At 47.1% G+C, this 26,718-nt stretch overlaps 1 protein-coding gene across 1 annotated transcript in view; it reads right to left on the bottom strand.

The window, feature by feature from the left end:
- KIN (Kin17 DNA and RNA binding protein) overlaps window positions 1-26,640 on the bottom strand; it is a 49,696-nt gene extending 23,056 nt beyond the window's left edge. Inside the window, exon 1 of the mRNA XM_030215954.1 lies at window positions 26,458-26,640. Coding sequence (XP_030071814.1) covers window positions 26,458-26,571 — 114 coding nt within the window. The 5' untranslated portion in view covers window positions 26,572-26,640. The remainder of the gene's footprint in view (window positions 1-26,457) is intronic.
- Window positions 26,641-26,718: the final 78 nt, after the last annotated feature.

Below are 26,718 nucleotides of genomic sequence, written 5' to 3'. Positions count from 1 at the left end.
GATACTGATACAGAGATCAGAAGGTGTTGTGAAAGGTGTTGATGAAATATGTGAAACTGGTATCTCAACAGAAAAAATGTTAGTAACCGCAAAAACAGTTTGTTCCAAAAAACATGTTGATATTACCGGAAAATGTTGCAACCTTGTGAAATACATGGAACGGAAGAGCTGGGTACAAAATGCACAGATGGCAGTACGCGACAGTTTAACCGCAGAAATTGAGAAATATTTGAAAAAAACAGGTCCCAAAATAGGTGCTGCCATAGACTTCAATAGAGAGATGAGAGTATAAAAGAAGGGTGATTTTGGCTTAAGTGCGGAGTCGTCCCCAACGCATCTCAGACGGCAGAGCGCTGTGCCATTGAACCCAGAGTCTGTCCGATGTCTGTACTACTTTGAAACTTTGGTAAGAATAAAGGCCTTCTATCTGAAACCTTTCTCTGTCTTCATTTTCAAGTATTCCTTACTTGTCACTTATTTTACTAACTAAACTAAACACACACCAGACACTCATTTTGTGCACAAAATACTGATAGATTCTAATAGACTATATGTGGGAACATAAATGGCCCAGAATACACCTAGACCTAGAGAGACAGAAAGCAGTGGTCATGGGGATCAGTTTTGAATTACGCCTGCTGATGCCTGCCCAGAGCAGACCCCCATGGGACTGGGTGACAATGGAAGTAAGAAAAACAATTCAGAATCTTCTGGATGAACTTAGTACGTTCAATCCTCCATATGGAATAGCCCAAGGAGGACGAAAACGAGGTCAAACAAAACAGTAACAAAACAGTGGTGAGCCCCGGTCGCTGAGCGTACTCGCTGACCTTCCTCCCCCCCATTTGTACGCCAGAGGGTATATTGACCCTCGAACGCTGTATTTTTACACGCTAATTTTTGAACCCAGAGGGGATACATCTATGTGTTCAAAAATTTCTTTCCTGTCTTTCCAGTTTCTTCTCTGTTCTTTTTCTGCCCCTCTCTTCTGTCCATCCTTTTGATTCCTTTCCTACCTCTGTCCGAGCCTTCATTCACTGCTCACTGCAGTTCTTGGACAGTACACTCCCTCTGCCCTCCTGTATGTCCTGCGCTCTCAACTAGGATATCTCTCTGTCCTGATTGCCCTCCCCAATTGCCCTGTTTTTATTGCCCCCCTCCTTTTCGTCTCACTTGCCTATTCTGGCTATCTTCGTACTTACTCTGATCCCTGTTCTCTCTTACTGCAGTTCTCTGACATCATTCCGGTCTGCGTCTTTTCTGCACCTAATCGCTCTTTTTCTCAGCGCTGCACTTAAACCTCCGATTCTGCTTCTACCTTGTAAGAAATTGTCCCGCACTGTCTCTGTGAATTGCTGTATTATCTTTTCTTCTTCCCTTCCCCCGTTTTCTGACACTTTTAACAGTTGAACTTAGAGACGGGTTTCCTTTTCCTTCTATAATTTTTTTATGCTGCAAAACACAGACTGGTAGATCTTATCGTAACCCACATTGTGGTTCTGCATTTTTAACCTTGACTTTTCTGTATGATCACACATGGCTCGCTTACCTTCCTTTCTCTCTCTATTTCCTCTCTGTTACAAAAACTCTTACATTTCTGATTCTGTCTTGTTACAGCTTTGCTCTGAAACCCTTTTGTTACTATTGTGGTACCTCCTTTTGTAAAGGGATGTCCTATCTCTGTCATTCCTTTATTTCCCTCCTTACTTCTGCCTCTCACGGACATTGCCCACTTGAGGGGTATTGGGCACTATTATTCTGTCCGTTCCTTTCTTACCTCTCACCTCTCTCCCCATTTTCTCCTATTTTGCTGGCTTCCTATACTGAACTAATACATCTGTATCTTGGTCCTTCTTTCTGCCTGTCCGTATACTTTATCTTGTATTCATCACCTATATACTGTTCCTTTTGAGTGTTTGCTGTATGAAAGAAAGGGTATGATACATACCTGTAGCAGTTGTTCTCCGAGGACAGCAGGCTGATTGTTCTCACGACTGGGTGACGTCCGCGGCAGCCCCCACCAACCGGAAATAAGCTTCGCGGGACGGTCGACACGCAGGGCACGCCCACCGCGCATGCGCGGCCGTCTTCCCGCCCGTGCGCGACCGCTCCCGCCAGTTGAATGACTAGCAAAAAATATGAAATACACAACTCCAAAGGGGAGGAGGGAGGGAAGGTGAGAACAATCAGCCTGCTGTCCTCGGAGAACAACTGCTACAGGTATGTATCATACCCTTTCTCCGAGGACAAGCAGGCTGCTTGTTCTCACGACTGGGGTATCCCTAGCTCTCAGGCTCACTCAAAACAAGAACCCAGGTCAATTGAACCTCGCAACGGCGAGGAAACAACAGAAATTGACCTACGAAGAACAACTAACTGAGAGTGCAGCCTGACCAGAATAAATTCGGGTCCTGGAGGGTGGAGTTGGATTTACACCCCAAACAGATTCTGCAGCACCGACTGCCCGAACCGACTGTCGCGTCAGGTATCCTGCTGGAGGCAGTAATGTGATGTGAATGTGTGGACAGATGACCACGTCGCAGCCTTGCAAATCTCTTCAATAGTGGCTGACTTCAAGTGGGCCACTGACGCTGCCATGGCTCTAACACTATGAGCCGTGACATGACCCTCAAGAGTCAGCCCAGCCTGGGCGTAAGTGAAGGAAATGCAATCTGCTAGCCAATTGGAGATGGTGCGTTTCCCGACAGCGACCCCTAGCCTGTTAGGGTCGAAAGAAACAAACAATTGGGCGGACTGTCTGTGGGGCTGTGTCCGCTCCAAGTAGAAGGCCAATGCTCTCTTGCAGTCCAATGTGTGCAACTGACGTTCAGCAGGGCGGGTATGCGGCCTGGGGAAGAATGTTGGCAAGACAATTGACTGGTTAAGATGGAACTCCGACACCACCTTCGGCAGGAACTTTGGGTGGGTGCGGAGCACTACTCTGTTGTGATGAAATTTGGTATATGGAGCATGAGCTACTAGGGCTTGAAGCTCACTGACCCTACGAGCTGAAGTAACTGCCACCAAGAAAATGACCTTCCAGGTCAAGTACTTCAGATGGCAGGTATTCAGTGGCTCAAAAGGAGGTTTCATCAGCTGGGTGAGGACGACGTTGAGATCCCATGACACAACAGGAGGCTTGATAGGGGGCTTTGACAAAAGCAAGCCTCTCATGAATCGAACGACTAAAGGCTCTCCAGAGATGGCTTTTCCTTCCACACGATAATGGTAAGCACTAATCGCACTAAGGTGATTCCTTACTGAGTTGGTCTTGAGGCCAGACTCTGATAAGTGCAGAAGGTATTCAAGCAGGTTCTGTGCAGGGCAAGAACGAGGTTCTAGGGCCTTGCTCTCACACCACACGACAAACCTCCTCCACTTGAAAAAGTAACTCTTTTTAGTGGAATCCTTCCTAGAGGCAAGCAAGACCCGGGAGACACCCTCAGACAGACCCAACGCAGTGAAGTCTACGCCCTCAACATCCAGGCCGTGAGAGCCAGAGACTGGAGGTTGGGGTGCAGCAACGCTCCGTCGTTCTGCGAAATGAGAGTCGGAAAACACTCCAATCTCCACGGTTCTTCGGAGGACAACTCCAGAAGAAGAGGGAACCAGATCTGGCGGGGCCAAAAGGGCGCGATCAGAATCATGGTGCCGCGGTCTTGCTTGAGCTTCAGTAAGGTCTTCCCCACCAAAGGTATGGGAGGATAAGCATACAGGAGGCCGGTCCCCCAATGGAGGAGAAAGGCATCCGACGCTAGCCTGCCGTGTGCCTGAAGTCTGGAACAGAACAGAGGCAGCTTGTGGTTGGTCTGAGAGGCGGAAAGGTCCACCGAGGGGGTGCCCCACGCTCGGAAGATCTTGCGTACCACTCTGGCATGGAGCGACCACTCGTGCGGTTGCATGACTCTGCTCAGTCTGTCGGCCAGACTGTTGTTTACGCCTGCCAGGTACGTGGCTTGGAGGAGCATGCCGAACCGACACGCCCAACGCCACATCCCGACGGCCTCCTGGCACAGGGGGCGAGATCCGGTGCCCCCCTGCTTGTTGACGTAATACATTGCAACCTGATTGTCTGTCCGAATTTGGATAATTTGACAGGACAGCCGATCTCTGAAAGCCTTCAGTGCGTTCCAGATCGCTCGGAGCTCCAGGAGGTTGATCTGCAGATCCTTTTCCTGGAGGGACCACAGACCCTGAGTGTGGAGCCCATCGACATGGGCTCCCCACCCCAGGCGAGATGCATCCGTCGTCAGCACTTTCGTGGGCTGCGGAATTTGGAATGGACGTCCCAGGGTCAAATTGGTCCGGATGGTCCACCAGAGCAGTGAAGTGCGGCAACTGGTGGAGAGGCGGATGACATCTTCTAGATTCCCGGTGGCTTGAAACCACTGGGAAGCTAGGGTCCATTGAGCAGATCTCATGTGAAGACGAGCCATGGGAGTCACATGAACTGTGGAGGCCATATGACCCAGAAGTCTCAACATCTGCCGAGCTGTGACCTGCTGAGACGCTCTGGTCTGCGAAGCCAGGGCCAAGAGATTGGTAGCCCTCGCTTCGGGAAGGTAGGCCTGAGCCGTCTGGGTATTCAGCAGCGCTCCTATGAATTCCAGAGACTGAGTAGGCTGGAGATGGGACTTTGGGTAATTTATCACAAACCCCAGCAGCTCCAGAAGTTGAATAGTGCACTGCATGGACCGGAGGGCTCCTGCCTCCGAGGTGTTCTTGACCAGCCAATCGTCGAGATATGGGAACACGTGCACTCCCAGCTTGCGTAGATACGCCGCCACCACCACGAGGCACTTTGTAAACACTCGTGGGGCAGAGGCGAGCCCAAAGGGCAGCACACAATACTGAAAGTGCCGTGCGCCCAGGCGGAATCTGAGATACTGTCTGTGAGCTGGCAGTATCGGGATGTGAGTGTATGCGTCCTTTAAATCCAGGGAACATAGCCAATCGTTTTTCTGAATCATTGGCAGAAGGGTGCCCAAGGAAAGCATCCTGAACTTTTCTTTGACCAGGAATTTGTTCAGGCCTCTCAGGTCTAGGATGGGACGCATCCCCCCTGTTTTCTTTTCCACAAGGAAGTACCTGGAATAGAATCCCTGCCCTTCCTGCCCGGGTGGTACGGGCTCGACCGCATTGGCGCTGAGAAGGGCGGAGAGTTCCTCTGCAAGTACCTGCTTGTGAAGGGAGCTGAAAGACTGAGCTCCCGAAGGACAATTTGGAGGCAGGGAGGCCAAATTCAGGGCGTATCCGCACCGCACTATTTGGAGAACCCACTGGTCGGAGGTTATGAGAGGCCACCTTTGGTGAAAAAATTTTAACCTCCCTCCGACCGGCAGATCGTCCGGTACGGACACTTGTAGGGCGGCTATGTTCCCGTGGATCCAGTCAAAAGCCCGTCCCCGGCTTTTGCTGTGGAGGCGCAGGGGGCTGCTTAGGCGCACGCTGTTGACGAGAACGAGCGCGCTGGGGCTGTCCCTGTGCCTGGCGAGGCCTTCGGGCCGGCTGGTTGTACCTACGCTTTGCAAAAGAATAGGGTGCAGCCTGCCGTGCCCGGGAAAAACGCCCACCCGTGGGGGCGGGTGCTGAAGGCGCCCGGTGGGAGAGCTTGTCGAGAGCGGTTTCCCGCTGATGCAGTTGGTCCACCATCTGCTCGACCTTCTCACCGAAAATGTTATCCCCCCGGCAAGGGACGTCAGCCAGTCTCTGCTGGGTGCGGTTGTCCAGGTCAGAGGCACGCAGCCATGAGAGCCTGCGCATCACTATACCTTGGGCCGCAGCACGAGATGCCACGTCACAGGTGTCAAAAATCCCCCTGGACAGGAACTTTCTGCACGCCTTCAGCTGCCTGACCACCTCCTGATAAGGCCTGGACTGCTCCGGCGGGAGCTTATCGACCAGGTCCGCCAGCTGTTGCACATTGGTCCGCATGTGGATGCTCATATAGAGCAGGTAAGATTGGATGCGGGTCACGAGCATGGAGGATTGGTAGGCCTTCCTCCCAAATGAGTCCAGAGTGCGAGACTCCCGCCCCGGGGGCGCCGAGGCGGTCTCCCTCGAACTCCGTGCCCTCTTGAGAGCAGAATCCACGACCGCTGAGTCATGGGGCAACTGGGGCCGCATGAGCTCTGGGTCAGAGTGGATCCTGTACTGGGACTCTGCTTTCTTGGGAATGGTGGGATTAGTTAGTGGTCGCACCCAGTTCCGGAGCAGCGTCTCCTTCAGGACATTGTGCAGCGGTACCGTGGAGGACTCTCTAGGTGGTGATGGATAGTCGAGGACCTCGAGCATCTCGGCCCTCGGCTCTTCCACAGAGACCACGGGAAAGGGAATGCTTATAGACATATCCCGCACAAAGAAGGCAAAGGAGAGACTCTCAGGAGGTGAGAGCTTCCTCTCCGGTGACGGCGTGGGGTCCGAGGGAAGGCCCGTAGACTCCTCTGAGGAGAAATATCTCGGGTCCTCCTCTTCCCCCCACGAGTCCTCATCCTCGGTATCGGACATTAGCTCATGTAGCTGCGTCCGGTACCGGGCCCGGCTCGACGTCGAGGCACCGAGGTCTCGGTGTCGTCGAGCGGTGGACTCCCGCGCCGGCGGGGACGGAGCTCCCTCCATCGACGTCGACGGGGACTCCACCTGCGTGGCTGTCGAGACCGGCACCGCAAGCGGCGGCGGTGTCGACTGCCCCGGCGCCGGGCTAGAGCTCGCCGGCGCCACAGTCATCGGCGCCGAGGGCGCAAGCACCCCCGGCGCCGGCACAGCCTGGCGCATCAGCCCTTCCAGGATCCCCGGAAGGATGGCTCTGAGGCACTCGTCCAGGCCCGCTGCCGGGAAAGGCGGTGGGGCCGGTAAGGGTGTCGGTGCCGGAAGCTGCTGGGGGCCAGGAGACGGCACCGAGGTGCCGGAACCCCGACGCGTCGGTACCTCCACCACCGACGGAGATCTCTCCTCTCTGCGATGACGCTTCGGCGTCGACTCCTCTTCAGGGTGCACCGAGGGCTCCCGGTGACGGCGCTTCTTGTCTTTTTTCCGGTGCACGTCACCGGTGCCGGAGGGCATGGAGGAGGAGGAGGTCGATCCCCCTCGGTCTCGGGGTACCGGGTCCGACAGGGTTCGGTCCCGTGGCTCACGAGTTGAGGGAGTGACCGGGGCCGACTGCCCACGCGGTCTCTCTACCCCACTCTCGCCGGCGGACCGGCGGGCCGACGGGACCTGTTCTCCTGGGGTCGCTGCCATCGGTGCCGATGTCTCGGGCATCGATACCGGTACCGAAGAACCGGTCTTCGATACCGATGCCGTCGAGGTCGACGTCGAGGGGCCGGCGCAAGTTCCAAAAAGACGGTCCCGCAGAACTTGCCTCGCAACCTGAGTCCGTTTCCGGAGACCGAGACACAAAACGCACGACTTGAGATTGTGCTCCGGCCCGAGGCACTGGAGGCACCAAGCGTGGGTGTCGGTCTGCGAGATCGGCCGGCCGCAGCGACCACACTTTTTAAATCCACTCGGGACCTTCGAGGACATCGACGGAAAAATCGCGTCGGCGAAGTCAAAGTCGGCAATGGTGGCTAAAATCACACCACGAAAACTGAAACCGACCGAGCGGCCACTAGGCCGCAACGAGGCGTCCCCGCTAGAAAGCGAGGGAAAAGAAGGAGCGCGTGCTCCACACGCGCAAAATTCTTTTTTTTTTTTTTTTTTTTTTTTTTTTTTAATAAAAGAGAAAGAAGAAGAAGAAGAGGCCGAACAGGCCAAAAGCGACGATCCGCGTAAACGCGGTCGAAAAAATCCGGCGGCTGAAACGAGAGAGAGGGGAAAACACAACTCTCTCAGTCGCGGAAAAAAAGTAACTGGCGGGAGCGGTCGCGCACGGGCGGGAAGACGGCCGCGCATGCGCGGTGGGCGTGCCCTGCGTGTCGACCGTCCCGCGAAGCTTATTTCCGGTTGGTGGGGGCTGCCGCGGACGTCACCCAGTCGTGAGAACAAGCAGCCTGCTTGTCCTCGGAGAATATGTATGCCATCTCGATTCTGAGTTTTGGGAGACCATACTTAGCAGATGGTGACTGTATTTTCTTTTTCAGCACGATTGTCAGTAAGCGGTCTTATGCGGGCTGTTCTTTGCCTAACGCCTTGACATTTCGTGTCTTAAGTCTCTGTCCAACATTTGTTTTCCTCCTTCTTTTTCCCTGAACCCCTGTGTATTTTATGTCCTATCTTCTGTCCTTCTGACAGCCCATGGCCCCCCCCTTCCAGCCCAAACACTTCTGTTTCTTTACTTTTTGTTGCCCTTGCCTGTCATCTAACAATACTTCGGCTACGCTGAAACCTCTGATTTGGGTTTTCCCCTTCTCTCAAACTGTATTGCAGTAAAATCTCCCTACATTGCTTGTTTTCTCACTATAAAGCCCATTTCCTGTTCTTTAACTGCGTAGTCAATCTGACTTCTCTTTTTCACAGCTGCTATGCTTTACATTTTGTTACTTTTTGGCCGTTGTCCGTCTTTCTGCTAGAATCGGACTTCAACAAATATCTCTGTTTGTACATCCTCTGTATCCCGTTCCCTATTGTCCTCCCCTTTGATAACCACCTTTCCTCTAGATAATCCTCTTTCTCCTAGTCTCCCATTATAGTGAACATTATAGTGCCTATCGGATTAACCTCACACCTTACATACACCTTTTTGCCCTCCCCTTCACTTCGTTCGCAAGCCTAAAAAGATCACCTTTCATGCCTTTCAAAGCTATTCTCTTTTGCTGTCAGACTCATGCAACACAGTTTTTGTTGCTTCCGAAAACTTCGCTTATTATATCACTAGCAACAGTCATAATTGATATATAGTTATTTCCTGTTGCACTAACTCTTTGCCTGCCGGTTACAAAAAGCATGCTTTACACAAGCCTAAACTGCTTTATATGAATTTTTGGTATTAAAGTTGTTAAATTACTTATCTTTTCTTGCCTCATGCTGCCAAGTCCGTTCTACGCGCACTTCTGAGCATGTAAGAATATGCGGATGTATCTTTGCTTTCACTTTTAAAGTTATGGCACTGCATCGTAGTATTACTTTTTTGACAAAAATAAAACCCCATTTACCTTGCCGTTTCAATTTATCTGTATGGCCCCTTCCTATGATTTATACTTCATGATTCCTTTGCCCTGTACAGATACCTTCGTATGATGTCAGCCATAAAGGAAAAACACTAAGTTGCTTATTTAAAGGTTCTACAATGTTACAGTATTTCTCAGCCTTATCTCTGCCTGGCTCGTTTCGGATTTCGTACTGCTTGCCCTAGCTCCCTTCCTGTCAGCTGTTCCGCTCTATTGCTTTAGAGTTTCCATTTCATTGTGTGTTTAGTGGTTTCATTGTGTGTCATGTGGCAAACCTGTAATCCAGAGTATAGTGTATGTACCTTATCCAAAGAGCTTATATATGCTTACTTTGCTTTAAAACATTTCTTTCTTTGGCCTAACATATCTACATATCGTTCACTTGTTCAGTATGGAACCGTGTTCATAAATCAGTTATTTATAAGTCCCGTGTTTCAGTTTTTTCTCCTTTTTCCTTTCAAATTAAAAGTGCGTAGCTGCTCAACTTCTTCTTTTAGGGCGGTGCCCACTTCCTTCTTCTTCTCTATACTTCTCTCCCTCTTGACTCTGCTAACCTTTAGCTTTGGAATCTATTATAGAAATTTGGTTTCTAATTATTTTCAGTTATAACGTCTTCCCCTGTATTTAGTAATCGCGGCCGGCGTTTCCTGCAATGACACTTACTTTTTCTCTTGCCTATATTCCCTGCCCTGATGTCGGCAAGGTTATGTTATTATCTCTGTCAGTGATTTCTTTGCCATAACAGTTTGTTAACAATTGCTTTATTTATACATATTCCCTGTGACAGGTCTGTTCCCAGTTTTAAGTATTGCCAGCCCGCATTTCCATTTTTGATCTTGAGAGCTTTTGCCAGCTCATGCGTTGCAAAGATTTTGTACCTTCTCTGGTGACAAGCTGTCACTAGCTTCCGTGCCGATAAATCATTTTATTTTTCTACTAAAATTCCCATTATGGGTGTTGCCGGTCGCCTGCCTAGTACTGTTTTTTTCAATTGATATTTTACAATGCATTTCTCTAATCGCCATTGTATGACACAGTTTACAGATTAAGATTTTTAGAACTGCATCTGTTTGCCTTGGACAGTTATGTTAAAAATATTTGCTAATCAACAATGTATTTTTGTAGAGAGGGTTTTAGGATACATACATATTTCTACAGTTCTTTTTCTTTTGCCCAGGATATTGATGCATGAGTTTTTAACTTTGGGTCTGAGTTTATGACATGGTTTATACGCACTCATTTCCTGTTACACTGCTTGCCCGTAACTTTTCTGCTTACCACTGATTAGACTCTGCAACACTGCATCACTGCTTATCTAGAATGGGTTTTGTCTTTACAGTGTAATATTATGCGAGATCCAGTAAGTATAATGCTTGATAGTCTGTTGTCCTGGAATTATTCAGTAGAAAATCTATTGTCTAGTGACTATTTTCTGGTTCCTTCCCCCACGAGCTTACCTGTGTTCGGTCATAAATCTTTCTTTCAATTTTCTTTTAACCAGATTTGTTTTATTTTCACTATCTTTGCAGTTGGCTTCAGGGGTTCTTCCCTTCTATTCTACTCTTTATTTCTTCCTTTCTTAAATACCAGTGTCATGTTATAATTTTTGGCTTTTGATACCGATGTCTGGGACTTACGTCCATTTGAGGCCATAAACCCTTCAATGGATGACGGTATCATGAATATTAGATTTAAAGCAGACCTCCATTCCATTTTCGGAGTGGCCTGCGGTTTCGGCATTATTGCCCACCTATGAGTTACTTGTATAGATGAGCGCGGGGTTAATAAAGAGACGTCTAACGACTTTCGTTGCGATTGTGTACAGGTTGACTCGGGTATTTAAAATTGTTTAGGAATGGTTAGTTGTATACGCGGGAGAGCCTAACCTATAAAATTTTTATTTCACTGCGTGCGTTGTAGCCACTTAAGGTTCATTGGGGTGATTATGTTGTAGCTAATCAGCGGGACCCATTGGACCGCTGCTCCTCGACTCAGGAGACCTTATTCGCAGGCTTTTTGGGTTCTTTTCGGGAGTGTTTGCAATGTCCCTTTTTGGGGACTCTACCTTGGGTTGGAGCCCATGGCCGATAACCAGGAAAAGTTGTTAGCAGACAAGTTGTAGCTGTCTTTAGAAGCACACTCTGGGGAGTAGTTTTTAATAATTAGGGGTAGAGTAGTATACACACTGACACTATTCTTTTAAATACTCTGTTTATCCTTGTGACGTTCATGTGTCTGTTCACTTAACTTGCGGCTAAAGCATCGAGCTTTCCGCCAATTAGTAATTTCTGTTCTAGGTCCCGCCACCGGGACGCTCTTGAAGACGCGTGAGTATAAAGGTGTTTTCTATACGCATGATGCATGTTTTTGTTTAAATAATTTTCCCGTGCATGGTTTTGTTTTGTTGCCCCTGTTATAGACCTCAGAATTTTGACTTGAACCGTCTTACTTACCGATATTGCATTATATAGAATACACTCTTCTAAGAGTTCCTATGTGGATTGTCTTCCCCCTATTTCAGATTCCACTATGTCCTCCTCCTCATCCCCTAGTCCCCTGGAAAGAGTCCTTAATTTCTTTCCCGCTGATAGAAAAGAACTTACCCGCTTATGTCAAACCTGGCATACCGGTTGGTCCGCTAAGGATCAAGGACTTGAATGGCCATCAAAGGGCTCCTTTGATCAGGGTAAGCTCCAAGCCTTGGTCTGCTACAATGAGTCCCACAAAACAGGAAAATCTAGGGATAAACATTTAGCTGCCATTAATAAATTCATACTTATTGCACAAAACCAGAACGATAGGAGTTTAGGTAAGTCCGATTGCGACCAAGCTCCCTACCAGGAGGCAGTAATACCTACTGCCCCACCACCTTATGATGCTGCTACCGCTGCAGGTACGACAAAGCTTCTACCATGTGCAGTGGGATATACCCCGATACCCCCAGGATATTGTGATAAACCGGTCACAAGTCCTCTGCTGCAGAATTCTCAAGGATCTCAGACAGTGACACCCCCGCTGCCTGCGGTATCTCCCGCTCCTATGATATTTGACCCACCCACTACCGTGCGCATTGCCGGTGTTGTTGATCTATCTCTTCCCTCATCACAACAAAACTCAAACCCAATATCTCAGGGGTCAGCACAAACTCAGACGCCCTTAACCCCTTCAACAATGCCAGTGGCTCAGACTGTTGCTCAGTCGCCCACGGTCACGACTGCCCCAACGTTGCAAGCAACCACCCAAACGCTAACTCCACAACCTCATGTCTATCGTACTATTGGTGGTTATGAGATTGACATACCCCCCCCCATTATTGAACATTGCCCTTGTGTCCAGGACCCTTTGGTTCCGGTCACCATTCACCACCCGGCTACCAGTCAGATTGATGCGGCTGCCCAGACCTCCACCTGTCCTGTGCCAGGATCAGGATTGACCTCACACATGACTACTCAAACGGCTACCTACCCATACATGGGACATTCAACTCAGACATCACCTCCACCGCCACATTTGGACTCCTCTGTCCAAACTGGTTTCTTGCCTCCCGCATCCCTGCATTACCCTATTCTGTCTCAGTTACGACAGATGGGCTTCATTCCATGTAGTCCAGCTACACAGACACGGGCTATTTGTCAGGAACTCTATGATCGGGGTTTTATTAAAGCGCCCCATGTTCCAGGGAACCCTTCCATGCCGACTCTAGAACCTGAGTGTTCTACTCCTCCTAGATGGGAGCAATTGGGTGCACGCCCCAAGGGTAAAATTCCCCAATTAGCAGAGGAACTGGCTCGTCTCCGCCGTCCTCTCATACTTCCAGCCAAACCAGGTACTGGGGATCTACCAAAAATAATATCCTCCCCATTAGACGCAGCATGGGAAGTTTTACAACAACAACTCCCAGCTAAATCTGACCTGGAGGATATTCGAAATGAACCTCCCCCAGTGCTAAATTTCTCCTCCTCGGTGGAAGGAGATTCATCTCACCTTGAACTACCCAAGACCCGTCCCCCTGACACTCACATTCCTTCAGAGGCATGTTGTATGCCACAACATGGCACCACATTGGCCAGTATGGGAAATGACCTCGCATTCGTTTCAGAAGGACTTCGTTCCTTACGTAAGTCCATTTCAGTACTCCCGGATACTTTTGCATCTGCTGCATCAAAATCCAAAATACCCCAACAACATGATGTTATTTCACATCATACCAGACAACGCCACCCTCAAGGTTATCTTACTGACGAGGGATCTAGTCGCTGCCTTGCAGTTATTGACGGTCCCCGTCACCCTACAGGTCTGAACATTGATACAGAACCTGGCTTATCTGGTCCACCTAGCACACCCGCCCAATATGTAGCATTACATGAAAATTCATGGTATTATGTCCAACCATGGATTGATAATCTTGCAGGATGGTCTGAGGCGCTTCAGCCCCAGTCCGCCCTCTTCCCACGTGAAGGATCCTTGCGGTCTGATAAGCTCTCACTAGTGAGAGATCTTATTTATGACCACCCTGACCCCCATTGGGATCAGAAAACAACCCTATACCTAATCCAAGGTCTTCAGGTTTGGAAAAAGTACGAGAATCAATTTCCCCCAACCGCATCAATCGATCTCCTTACATCTTCATTGATTAAACCCTTTGAAAAAGTAAAACTTTTTCCCTTGTTAAATAAAATGTCAGGTGGTGTACCTCATACGGAGTACACTCCTCTTTCAGCGGTTGAATTAAATAGCCTCATACTACAACTCCCGGATATTGCAATGGGAGGCAACCGATGGTTAAAGAAATTACAAGACATCACACTAGGTACCACTCTTTCAGTTGGAGACATGAAAGCTTTATTGGGCAGAACCCCACACGCCAGTGTCACTGACATATTCACCCAATCAGGATATGCCAAATTTGTAACAGATACTCAGTACGATGGCAATCCCTTAACAGAGATTCAGACCAAAGTATTCCAGGAAATCCGGACCATGTATCCGACCCTTAAAGATTTCTCAGTTATCACTTCCCAAAGGTGGGAAATGGATTCAGAGCCTATTGAGGCTTATTTACTCAGACTCCAAGACCTCTATAAAGAAGAGACAGAGGAGAAATTTGACTCCGATAATGCTCTTCCGGTGTTCTATCATTTACTTAAGGGAACCCTACCTTCACAGATTAAAACCAAACTAGAGGACACAGTTGGTCTCCAACTTGAAAAATGGCCAAAGATTCGTGAGCACATCCTTCATCATTGCAGAAAGCTTATTAAAAGCAAGCAAGATGAAGCCCAACATCGTAAGACAGTACACACTAACTTAGAAGTGCTGCAGACTGAAGATCTCAAAGAGAAAAGAGCCTCCAAGAGCTCTGACACAGATCCCAATACCCCCGAGACCTCTCCCCCTGTTATTGTTATGTATGCTGACCAACGCTATGACAATAACTCCCGAAATCAGGGCCCACGGCCCTACCGCCCCGACCGTAGAGCAGATTATCTTGAAGAAAGAGGTCGTCGCGCTCAACCTCAGCGAGGTCCCCCAAGGGGCCCTCCTGATGATAACAGACGGTCTAGAAATGATTATTCCCGCCCTAGTCCGGACCGTTATCCAGATGTCCAGTGTTATCGGTGTCAGCAATACGGTCATTATGCACGTCAATGTTCACAACCATTATCAAACAGACCCAGAAATCAAGTCCGCCAAAATCCCCAAGAACGCCAGTCATTCCCTTTATGGAACCCTGATCAACGCCGCCCACAGTGACTAGGCGTTGTTCGCACTAAAGCAGGCTTGGATGATCCTATGATCACCCTGCTCATTTGTGATGTTCCTGTCCCCTTTTTAATTGACACCGGCGCCTCTCGCTCTGTGCTCGCCCATGTCCCACACAAATTGCAGAAACTTATTAAAGCTTCCCCTCACAATATTACCACAACTGGATTTGATGGTATCCCGACCGACACACCCCTTCTTGAGCCCCTGCCAATTAAATACGCAGATCAACAACTATCTGCTCCCTTTTTGTATGCTCCATTATGCCCTGTTAATTTACTTGGAAGAGATCTATTGACATTATTTCATTTTGAAATTCATTTCGATCCTTCCCCTAATGTAAGTACTTCACTCATGATGGCTGTCACCTCTATGGTAGAGAAACAAATAGAGGTTGCTCTGAACAACCTACCAGGTTTCCTTTGGGCCACACCTGAGAAACCCTATGGTGAGGTTGCAGGCCCTCCCCACCGTATTCAGCTGTTACCCGGTTGTAAAGGTCCTAAAATTGCCCAGTACCCGTTAAAACCAGAAGTTCTTGCTGGAGCTCAAGAACAAATTGATTCCTTATTACAGCAAGGCATCATTGAAAAGTGTAATTCACCATATAATACTCCATTATTCCCAGTGCCAAAGAAAGAGCCTGGCGCCTTCCGTATAGTACAGGACTTACGCGCGCTAAATGACCTCACTTACGCGGTATTTCCAAACGTGGAAAACCCAACTACACTCCTCAACAGTATTTCCTTGCAGACATATCATTCCACCATTGACCTATCCAATGCCTTCTTTTCCATCACCCTTGATCCTGTAAGCCGCCCGTTAACGGCTTTCCAATTCAATAACACAACATATCAGTGGACCCGTCTCCCCCAGGGATTTACTGACAGTCCAACAGTCTTTTCGCAAACTTTAGCAGGACACATACAGGAATTCAAACAGTTCCGATACGATCTCTCACCACAAACCTCTATTGTACAATATGTAGACGACATGCTCATTACCTGCCCTGACTTTGACACATGCGTTCAGGTCACCTGTGATTTTCTTGGCTTCCTTGCTACGAAAGGCTATAAAGTTAACAGAAAGAAATTGAAAGTAGCTCAGACACATGTTACCTTCCTTGGACACCACATAGGCCCCCGTCAGAAGGGCCTAGGTCCCGATACACTCCAACATGTATCTTCCTTGCGCATGCCCACTACCGTTTCTGATCTCAGAGGTGTCCTTGGCATGTTGAATTTTTGTCGCCTTTGGATACCCAATTATTCTGCTCGAACACAGCCATTTTATATGAAACTACAGGGTAAACAGAAAGTTAAACGAGAACCCTTAAACTTCACAACTCAAGAAACAACTGATCTTATGGCTCTTGTAAAAGATGTTATGCTTTCCTCACCATTGGCCACCATTGATGTTTCTCAGGATGTACACCTTTGGGTCGTGCATACTGAGACTACTTGGTCTTGCCTAATCACTCAAGAACATGATGATCTTGCCTGTGGTTACCTTTCAGGTACTTTTTCCCCTGTTGAAAGAGCCTTTGCCACTTGTGAGAAAGGCCTTGTTGCCGCCAGCACAGCTGTTACGAAATTATACAGCTACATTCCTCACCTTCCGGTGATTCTTCACACGTCCCATGATGTAAAATATCTGTTGGACAAACAGATTAGTCACATGACTGTCTGCCGATTGCAAAAGTATCAAGTACTTTTGTTCAGTGTAGTGCACTCTATTCACCCATTAACTTTAACTGACCTTCAACGCCTAGATCCATTACTCACGGTAACAGAGACAGCACAGAATGCTATCTTTCCCCATGAGTGCACTACCCAATTGTCTGTTCCCGAATCCCTCCATCTGCATTCAGAAATCTTGCAGAGTGGCGAGGTTTGGTTTACAGATGGTTCTCAGCAAAACGGAGTTGCTGGTTTTGCCGCCCTCCATTATACACCGGAAGAACATATACTGGATCCTATACAATTCAGGTTACCAGATGCATTTACAGCCCAAACCGCCGAACTTGCAGCGGTTTTATACGTCCTATTGTATAAAGCACTACACTCTGATTTGAGCATTGTCACCGACTCGGACTATGTTTTTGCTTCCTTGCATTCCCATGTTCGCAAATGGAACCAGAGGGGTATGATTTCCTCTACGGGACAACCTCTCAGTCACTTACCTTTGTGGACTGCACTTTTTGATGCGTTGGAGAAGCGCCATCAAAAAGGCCTCCGCACCAGTATCTCCTGGATTAAAGCTCATCAGGAGACAGTTTTTTCTTTCGCCATTAATGGGAACCATGCTGCTGATGAACTAGCCCGTGAGGTCACTTCCTTTTCCAGCCTTCCTTCCGAGTCCCCTACTGATGTGGCGCTTCCGGTAATTGCAACCGAAGTGCCTCCCCTTGACACACCTCCTTCTACTCCTTCAGACTCCACACACTCTGAATCCTCCTCTCCAAACACCCCACCTATTTTCCCTGTACCTCCTGTCATAACCTCCTTACTATCTCCTGAATCAGAGCCCCCTGTTACGTCCCCTCCCCCTGAATCCCTAACCTCAGACTTCTCTACTACCCTCACTTCCTCACTTTCACAAGCAGAACTCACTTTGTGGAAGCAAGCTGGATGTTTTCTTAATCCAAATGGTCTTTGGACCCATCCTAATGGTCAATTATGTGTTTCACAGCATGTTTTATCCCTTCTTTTGCATGCCCTCCATTATCCTTTACATTTAAATGCTAATACACTGTATGATCAATTGTCTTCCAAGCTATGGGCTCCCCAAATGATGCCCATGTGTCACACCGTAGTTCATAATTGCTACAAATGTTTTCTGTATACACCTAAACGAGGACCTGTCATCCCTTCCGGTCATTTGCCTGTTGTCCAGGGACCTGGCCAACATTGGTATATTGATTTCACAGATATGCAGACACCTGTGCGTGGTAAACGGTATCTGCTTGTCTGCGTGGACAGTTTCTCTAAGTGGGTGGAAGCTTTCCCTTGCACTAGAGAAACCGCACAAACCATGGCACAGTCACTGTGTAACGAAATTATTCCTCGATTTGGTATTCCTGGCAAAATTACCACAGATAATGGTACACACTTTGTGAATGAACTCTTGCAGAACCTCCTTCCAGCTCTTGGCATTACACATAGAACTGTCTGTGTTTACAAACCCACCAGTAATGGTTTGGTTGAAAGATACAATGGGTTGCTCAAAACAAAAATGCGTCAGCTTATGGCAAATGGGATAAAGAATTGGCTTGATGCCCTCCCTTTGGCACTGTTATCTCTCCGTGCCACTCCATCCTCTTCCCTTAAACTGACGCCATTCCAATTATGTACAGGTCGCCAGATGCGACTCCTACCTGGCAATCCAGACACTCAAGTACCCGATCAATACTCAGTATATTGGGATATTTTGCAGACTATTGTAAGTTCTCTGTCCTCAATTCCACAGGCCATTTCGGACAGAAGAGGGGATTGTGATGCCAATAGATCCCCCCCTTATAAAGTGGGCGATCTAGTGCACCGGCGTTATTACACGCACAAGACCTGGCGAGATCCCATCTACGTTGGGCCCTTCAAGATAGAAGCTCTGTCAGCCACAGCTGCCAAGCTTGAGGACCACACATCCTGGGTCCATCTGAAAGATATCCGCGCCTATCCAAATACCCAATCAGGCCTCCTGGATGTTTCCATTGATGTTTCCAGCACAACAGTCACTGGACAGACCAGTCCCACCACAAACTCCATCTCCACCACCACTGAGCCCAAGACCACCGACCCCACATCCAACACTCTTGAACCATCTTGACCAACTCGACCAAAGACTTAACCACTTAATCAACTTAGACCATCCATCTCCTGAATCCCACCTCCTTGATCTGGCTGACGTTGTCATCCAAACCTTCGCTGATTCTCCAGAGTCACCATCTGAACAACCACCTGTATTGGAACCTGCTTTTGAGTTGCCGTCCTCACCTCTTCCTCCAACTGTTCCAGCACTCCCACTTCCATACGTAGATCTTCACATCCGTCTCATCCGAATCCGTAACCTTGCAGAAGATCTCACCCAAATCCGCAACTTAGCAGGACAATTGAATCCGGAAGAACGAGAGTCTGTTGCGGTTTCCACAGTACAGAATCTGCACAGCAACATCTGTGAGCTGCTTGACATTCTACATTTGTACTTCCCGAATCAAGCCAGATAAATGCCACAGCAATTTCACTCCAGAAGAACTCATTCCCTTACAGACTATTTCTCTACATAAAGTTCCTATTCCAATACCACCTTTCCCAACCACTCCTGTGAAAGTGTTGATACCACCACCCTCCCCCGCTGGCAAGAGTCTCCGCAGGGAACCAACTGCTGAGAACCTTGCTGCCCTCGACAATATCAAGGAACCTGATCCACCTGACCCACTGGACATTGGACTTTACCCTGTTGATAAGTGTAACTCTGAGCAGGTATCTGAAACCAATTCCCATTGGTCGAACGACTTCGACGACACTTATTTGGAAGGCGACACCAATCCTGACGACACGGACGGAACCAGTACCCGCCCAAGTGTTGTCTCAGCAGCAGTAACGGTGTTACATCAGTACACCCTCTTCTTCTGCTTTCCATCTGCTCGATTGTTTGCTGTTGGACTCGTGTGCATCATCCTACTTTGTATAGGTTTGGTTTTGTTTTTCACTACCCTGTTTACCTATACTGCTGACAGTAACCTCCTGGATCTTTGGATCACACTTACTGCCTTTCCCACTGGCAACGTTACCTTGCCAGCCGGAAACGCCACGGTACTTGCAACTACCTCGGTACTTGTAACTACCCCAGCAGTACTTGCAACTACTTCTGTACTTGCAACTACTCCAGCAGTACTTGTAACTACTTCGGTACTTACATCTACTCCTGCTCCACCACTCACTACAGCAGCCTACACAGAGCCCCAACAATACACCGCATTTACCCGCCTGTTTGGATACAGATCCCCCCAGACGACCTCAAAGATAGGTCCCATTGCCACCAGTCATCCCACCCCTTGGGCAGACACATCTGCCACAACAGACTTTTCAACTGGCTATCCTCCAGAGCCTATTGAAACCTCTGCGACTACTCCTGTCCTCACTGATTCTCCTGTTTTGCATTCTACAACTGTTCCCAATAATATCAGTAGCTCGGTCCATATTGTCCCCAATCTTACAACTACTTTTGAGGATAATATTACCTTGCTTGAATTACGACCCACCCCTCCTCCTTATTCTCTGGTTCCTCCTAGTGACGCTCCTCCTTCCACGAATACTACTTTAGCCACTTCAAACATCACCGTCCCAGCCACTCGACCTCCCAGATAGCTCATCATCCTTAAGTAACCATCAATATATGTCCCAGAATTTACCAGATAACCCGCCCTCTCCACCTGATTCTCCCCCACCATCGCCTTTTAGTATAGGTGTACACTTAATCCCTGAACCCCCAGAGTACCTTTTTGATTTAAGAGACTTAATACATCCTCATTGGGACCCAGCTCCAGAAGACGATCCCAATTGGGACCCCTTCACCCGCTATCTGACATTGTGTGAACCTTTGTTTGAGAATTGGACACTAGGTCCTAGCCGAACGGTTACAGACACTGTGATCCTGTTTGGAGGAACTTTAGGTTTACAAATAGAACAAACCGACGACCTCCTAATAAGACCAGAAACTGGTGACGTTGTAGATTTTTGGATTATCACATACGCCGTACTGGGCACTGATTGGATACCCTTTGTGTTCATTAGAGAGGTTGGATTGGGACCTTTGGAAGTATACAGTCTTTTTGTTATCCCCGACACTCCTGAAAGAGGAGCTGTTAGAATTTACCCACCCTACCCAGTTATTAGAATTTACCAACCCAACCCAAATTCTTCCTAATGATATATCAAGCTTTGGTATACCTCGGTATATTAATTATAGCAATTACAGTTCTGGTTAAGACCCTAGGATTTATTGTGTTACTCATTTTCATTAACCGCCAATTACCTTTGGTACAATCCAGATCTTACATTTAACCATGAAAACTAACAACATGAAGTCCTTAGTCCTCCTGTTGTGTGTGCTCACCATGCCCATGATACAAGGAACACAGCATTTAGAAAGTTTTCTGCAACAATTCATTACTACTTACGAAATAACATTACCCACTACCAAGGACACAACCACAATAACCCTTGATGTATGTTCTTATACAATGTGTGGGGAACATCCTGTACAGCAATATTTGTCAGCTTTTGAGGTATACCTGTGTCCCTTCTCCAATTGCGGAAGTTGGGCACAAGTATGGTGGTACACAGGTTCATGGGTTCCCTACTCAGGTAGTGAGATTCCAGATCTCAAAAAGAGCATTTCCATCATGAAATTACGAGTGACTGGCCTTTGTGCAATGACCAAATGCAACCAAGTGGCTATCACTTTCAGAGGAGTAACGGCCACTACATACAGAACTTATTCCATAGGAATTGATGCCACAGGTAGAGATCCGGTTGGAACGTTCAAGATTGTTCCACCCCCAGCCCAACCAACAAAGAATCCTTTGGTGCCAACAAAGATCCCAGAAGTAAAAATTCCCTACCAGATCGTGCCAATTAATAATTCCAAAGATTTAATAGCTTTAGAAACAGGATTTGGAGAAACAAACCTATGGCTCGAATGGGCACATTATACTACAAAGAGCTTGAATGTCTCTAATTGTTATTTTTGTTCCCATGCAAGAGCAGAACCAACGGTGGTTCCTTTCCCTTTAGATCTCCAAAATGATCCAGATGGATTTTGGTGTATGTTAGAATTATTGCAGGTAAAAGAAGAAGTCAATCAGTCTTGTCAGCATCTTGACAAGCACCACCCCTACTTACCCCCTCGGATGAGGGTTCCACCTGTATTCAGGATTCCAAATCCTGCTACCAGATATCATACATGTCTGGAACGATATGGGGTGAAAAAGACACGGTTTTTAGGAAACTTAACCAATTGTAATACAACCTTAGGAAATGGGACTCTGAAAAATCTGAACCTAACCCAGTTCTCACAAGGTAGAGCAGACATATGGTGGTACTGTGGAACCCGTACTATCCGCCATACACTTCCTAACAGTTGGACAGGCAGATGTGCCCTAGTCAAATTGGTAATTCCAATCATAATAGCATCCTTACTCCCTCCTCACAGCAGCTCTTCCTCACGAGTGAAGAGAAATGCAATGCCTGGATCTTTTGATGATCGGGTCTATATAGATGCTATTGGTGTTCCAAGAGGGGTCCCTGATGAGTTCAAAGCCAGAAACCAAATAGCTGCAGGATTCGAATCTACCTTCTTTTGGTGGGCTACTATCAATAAGAACGTAGACTGGATAAATTATATATATTACAACCAGCAGAGATTTGTGAACTACACTAGGGACGCAGTTAAAGGAATTGCAACACAATTAGACGCCACCAGCAGGATGACGTTGGAAAATAGACTAGTTCTTGACCAACTTCTAGCAGCGGATGGCGGGGTGTGCCAAAAGATAGGTACACAGTGTTGCACCTTTATCCCCAACAATACAGCTCCAGATGGATCAATCACCAGAGCCTTGGAAGGCTTGACCTCACTGTCACAAGAATTGGCAGAAAATTCTGGCGTTGATACATCCTGGACTGGTTGGATGGATAAAGCTTTTGGTAAATGGAAGACATTTATCATTTCAGCAGCCACAACGATAATCATAGTGGTAGCAATTTTTGTATTAGTAGGATGTTGCATAATCCCTTGTGCTAGAGGCTTAGTAGAACGCTTAATTGAAACTGCAATCACGAAAAAGACAACAGCAGGACAATATGTCCTGTACGAAAATCTCCTTCCCAACACCACAGGAGATGACACATTGGACTATCTCCCTCTGAGAAGTACCAATCGCTATGCAACTGCTAGAGACACTAGAGAAATGTCTGCATCTGTATAATCAGGTAATAGCACACACAGGGATACAATATAACCATATAAAGCTTTATAAGATAAGATATAATCACTATATAACCAAAGAAATTAATGATTAAATAGGTAAGAATGAGATAGAATTTGCATGTTAAAGGGTAGAAGTATAGTAGTTTTTGTATAACCATAGATATTGATAAGTAGAAATGATTGAAATAATTGAAGTGGTGCCAGAATGGTAATCAGAAACCAAATAACTCAGACTGTGCCAGTTTGCACTGAGACTCAGAAAATTTTATGGCCTTGTAGGATACCTTCTGGAATGGATGGTACCATGGTATATTTACCCTGGTGTCACCCTATGGGATAGGGTGAAGAGGGGAATGTTAATATATGGCCTGGTCTTAGATCTACCACTGGAATAGTGATGGACAGGGCCACAGGGCCTAAAACATCTGAAAAAGAACTGACTAGGCCAAATAACTAACGAAGGAAATAATATTAGATAATCTGCAGAAAGCAGGTCTGAACAATGAGTCTTGACACAAACAGGTACAGGTACAATATTCAAATAATATATAGCACCTGAAATGAAAGAATGATGGATAAAATGAATAAAATATGGTTCTCAAAATGGGGCCTATTTTAAGTATATTTTTGTATAAAATGATACTGATACAGAGATCAGAAGGTGTTGTGAAAGGTGTTGATGAAATATGTGAAACTGGTATCTCAACAGAAAAAATGTTAGTAACCGCAAAAACAGTTTGTTCCAAAAAACATGTTGATATTACCGGAAAATGTTGCAACCTTGTGAAATACATGGAACGGAAGAGCTGGGTACAAAATGCACAGATGGCAGTACGCGACAGTTTAACCGCAGAAATTGAGAAATATTTGAAAAAAACAGGTCCCAAAATAGGTGCTGCCATAGACTTCAATAGAGAGATGAGAGTATAAAAGAAGGGTGATTTTGGCTTAAGTGCGGAGTCGTCCCCAACGCATCTCAGACGGCAGAGCGCTGTGCCATTGAACCCAGAGTCTGTCCGATGTCTGTACTACTTTGAAACTTTGGTAAGAATAAAGGCCTTCTATCTGAAACCTTTCTCTGTCTTCATTTTCAAGTATTCCTTACTTGTCACTTATTTTACTAACTAAACTAAACACACACCAGACACTCATTTTGTGCACAAAATACTGATAGATTCTAATAGACTATATGTGGGAACATAAATGGCCCAGAATACACCTAGACCTAGAGAGACAGAAAGCAGTGGTCATGGGGATCAGTTTTGAATTACGCCTGCTGATGCCTGCCCAGAGCAGACCCCCATGGGACTGGGTGACAATGGAAGTAAGAAAAACAATTCAGAATCTTCTGGATGAACTTAGTACGTTCAATCCTCCATATGGAATAGCCCAAGGAGGACGAAACGAGGTCAAACAAAACAGTAACAAAACAGTAGTTAGTGGGGTTCCTCAGGGATCTGGGCTAGGACCGCTGCTTTTTAATATATTTATAAATGATTTAGAGATGGGAGTAACTAGCGAGGTAATTAAATTTGCTGATGACACAAAGTTATTCAAAGTTGTTAAATCGCGACAGGATTGTGAAAAATTACAAGAGGACCTTACGAGACTGGGAGACTGGGCGGCTAAATGGCAGATGACGTTTAATGTGAGCAAGTGCAAGGTGATGCATGTGGGGAAAAAAGAACCCGAATTATAGCTACGTCATGCAAGGTTCCACGTTAGGAGTTACGGACCAAGAAAGGGATCTGGGTGTCGTCGTCGGTAATACACTGAAACCTTCTGCTCAGTGTGCTGCTGCGGCTAGGAAAGCGAATAGAATGTTGGGTATTATTAGGAAAGGTATGGAAAACAGGTGAGAGGATGTTATAATGCCATTGTATCGCTCCATGGTGCGACCGCACCTTGAGTATTGTGTTCAATTCTGGTCGCCGCATCTCAAGAAAGATATAGTAGAATTGGAAAAGGTGCAGTGAAGGGCGACTAAAATGATAGCGGGGATGGGACGACTTCCCTATGAAGAAATATTAAGGAGGCTAGGGCTATTCAGCTTGGAGAAGAGACGGCTGAGGGGAGACATGATAGAGGTATATAAAATAATGAGTGGAGTGGAACAGGTGGATGTGAAGCGTCTGTTCATGCTTTCCAAAAATACTAGGACTAGGGGGCATGCGATGAAACTACAGTGTAGTAAATTTAAAACAAATCGGAGAAAATCTTTCTTCACCCAACGTATAATTAAACTCTGGAATTCGTTGCCGGAGAAAGTGGTGAAGGCGGTTAGCTTAGCAGAGTTTAAAAAGGGATTGGACGGTTTCCTAAAGGACAAGTCCATAAACCGCTACTAAATGGACTTGGGAAAAATCCACAATTCCAGGAATAACATGTATAGAATGTTTGTACGTTTGGGAAGCTTGCCAGGTGCCACTGGCCTGGATTGGCCGCTGTCGTGGACAGGATGCTGGGCTCGATGGACCCTTGGTCTTTTCCCAGTATGGCATTACTTATGTACTAATCTAGATAAGACTTGAAACCGTTTACATATTTTACACACTTGCCTTGTCCTTTATCCTCACCTATTTATTGCCTTACGCTTAATTGTTCTGTCTGTTTACCTGTCTTAGCTAGAGTGTAAGCTCTTTGAGCAGGGACTGTCTTTTTGTGTATGGTTGTAAAGCACTGCGTATGCCCATATCAGCCCATATGCTGTCATTATGCCCATACCAGCCCTCTCCTCAAGTCACTTCACTGGCTTCCTATCCGTTTCCGCATAGAGTTCAAACTCCTCTTATTGACCTATAAGTGCATTCACTCTGCAGCCCCTCACTACCTCTCCACCCTCATCTCTCCCTACATTCCTCCCCGGGAACTCTGTTCACTGGGTAAATCTCTCTTATTTGCACCCTTCTCCTCCATCGCTAACTCCAGACTCCGCTCCTTCTATCTTGCCGCACCTTATGCCTGGAATAGGCTTCCTGAGCCATTACGTCTAGCTTCATCCCTGACTGCCTTCAAATCCGGGCTAAAGGCGTACCTGTTTGATGCTGCTTTCGCCTCCTGACTTGTAACTTTTATCTTATCCTTATGTGTCCTTCTGTCTGTCCTTCCCTTATCCTTTTTGGTCCTATCTGTCTGTCCTGATTTAGATTGTAAGCTCTTTTGATCAGGGACTGTCTTTTCTTCATGTTCAATTGTAAAGCGCTGCGTAAGACTGGTAGCACTATAGAAGTGATTTATAGTAGTAGTAGTAGTAGTAGTAAGCTACTTGAGCAGGGACTGTCTTTTTCATTTATGCCTTAGTGCTATAGAACTACTACTACTTGACATTTCTAAAGCGCTACTAGGGTTACGCAGCGCTGTACAATTTAACATAAAAGGCCAGTCCCTGCTCAAAAAGGAGCTTACAATCTAAAGGACAAATGTACAGTCAGTCAAATAGAAATGTTAAATAGTAGTAGTAGTAGTACTCGAGTAGTCTTATTTCCGAGAGCATTACTAATGTACTAATGTTCGCCGTCTATTACCAATCCTGATAGGGAAAAGGAGAGACCCCGGGGGGGGGGGGGGGGTTCTGGAGGACCCGGCAGCGCAGACTCACCTCGTCGCGACACTGCTTCTGGCACATTTGGCAGTACCAGCGCAGCTTCTGCAGACCTTTGGACTTGATGCGGTTGGCGATGGCCTTCGGGGTGAGGAAGTCCGCCTTCCCCATCCTGCCCAGACCAAAAAACAACAACGAACAGACCCGTCAAAAACCGGAAACAGACCCGAGTCCTTCCGGCCCGCGAGCCGAACGGCCGCCTTACGTCCAGCGCTGCCCTGACGTCATTACCAACGTCCCCCTACGCACACGACGCTC

This window comes from Microcaecilia unicolor, chromosome 10 (genome assembly GCF_901765095.1).
Source record: "Microcaecilia unicolor chromosome 10, aMicUni1.1, whole genome shotgun sequence".
Lineage (NCBI taxonomy): Eukaryota > Metazoa > Chordata > Amphibia > Gymnophiona > Siphonopidae > Microcaecilia > Microcaecilia unicolor.
This window is presented reverse-complemented; position numbering and strand designations above follow the sequence as displayed.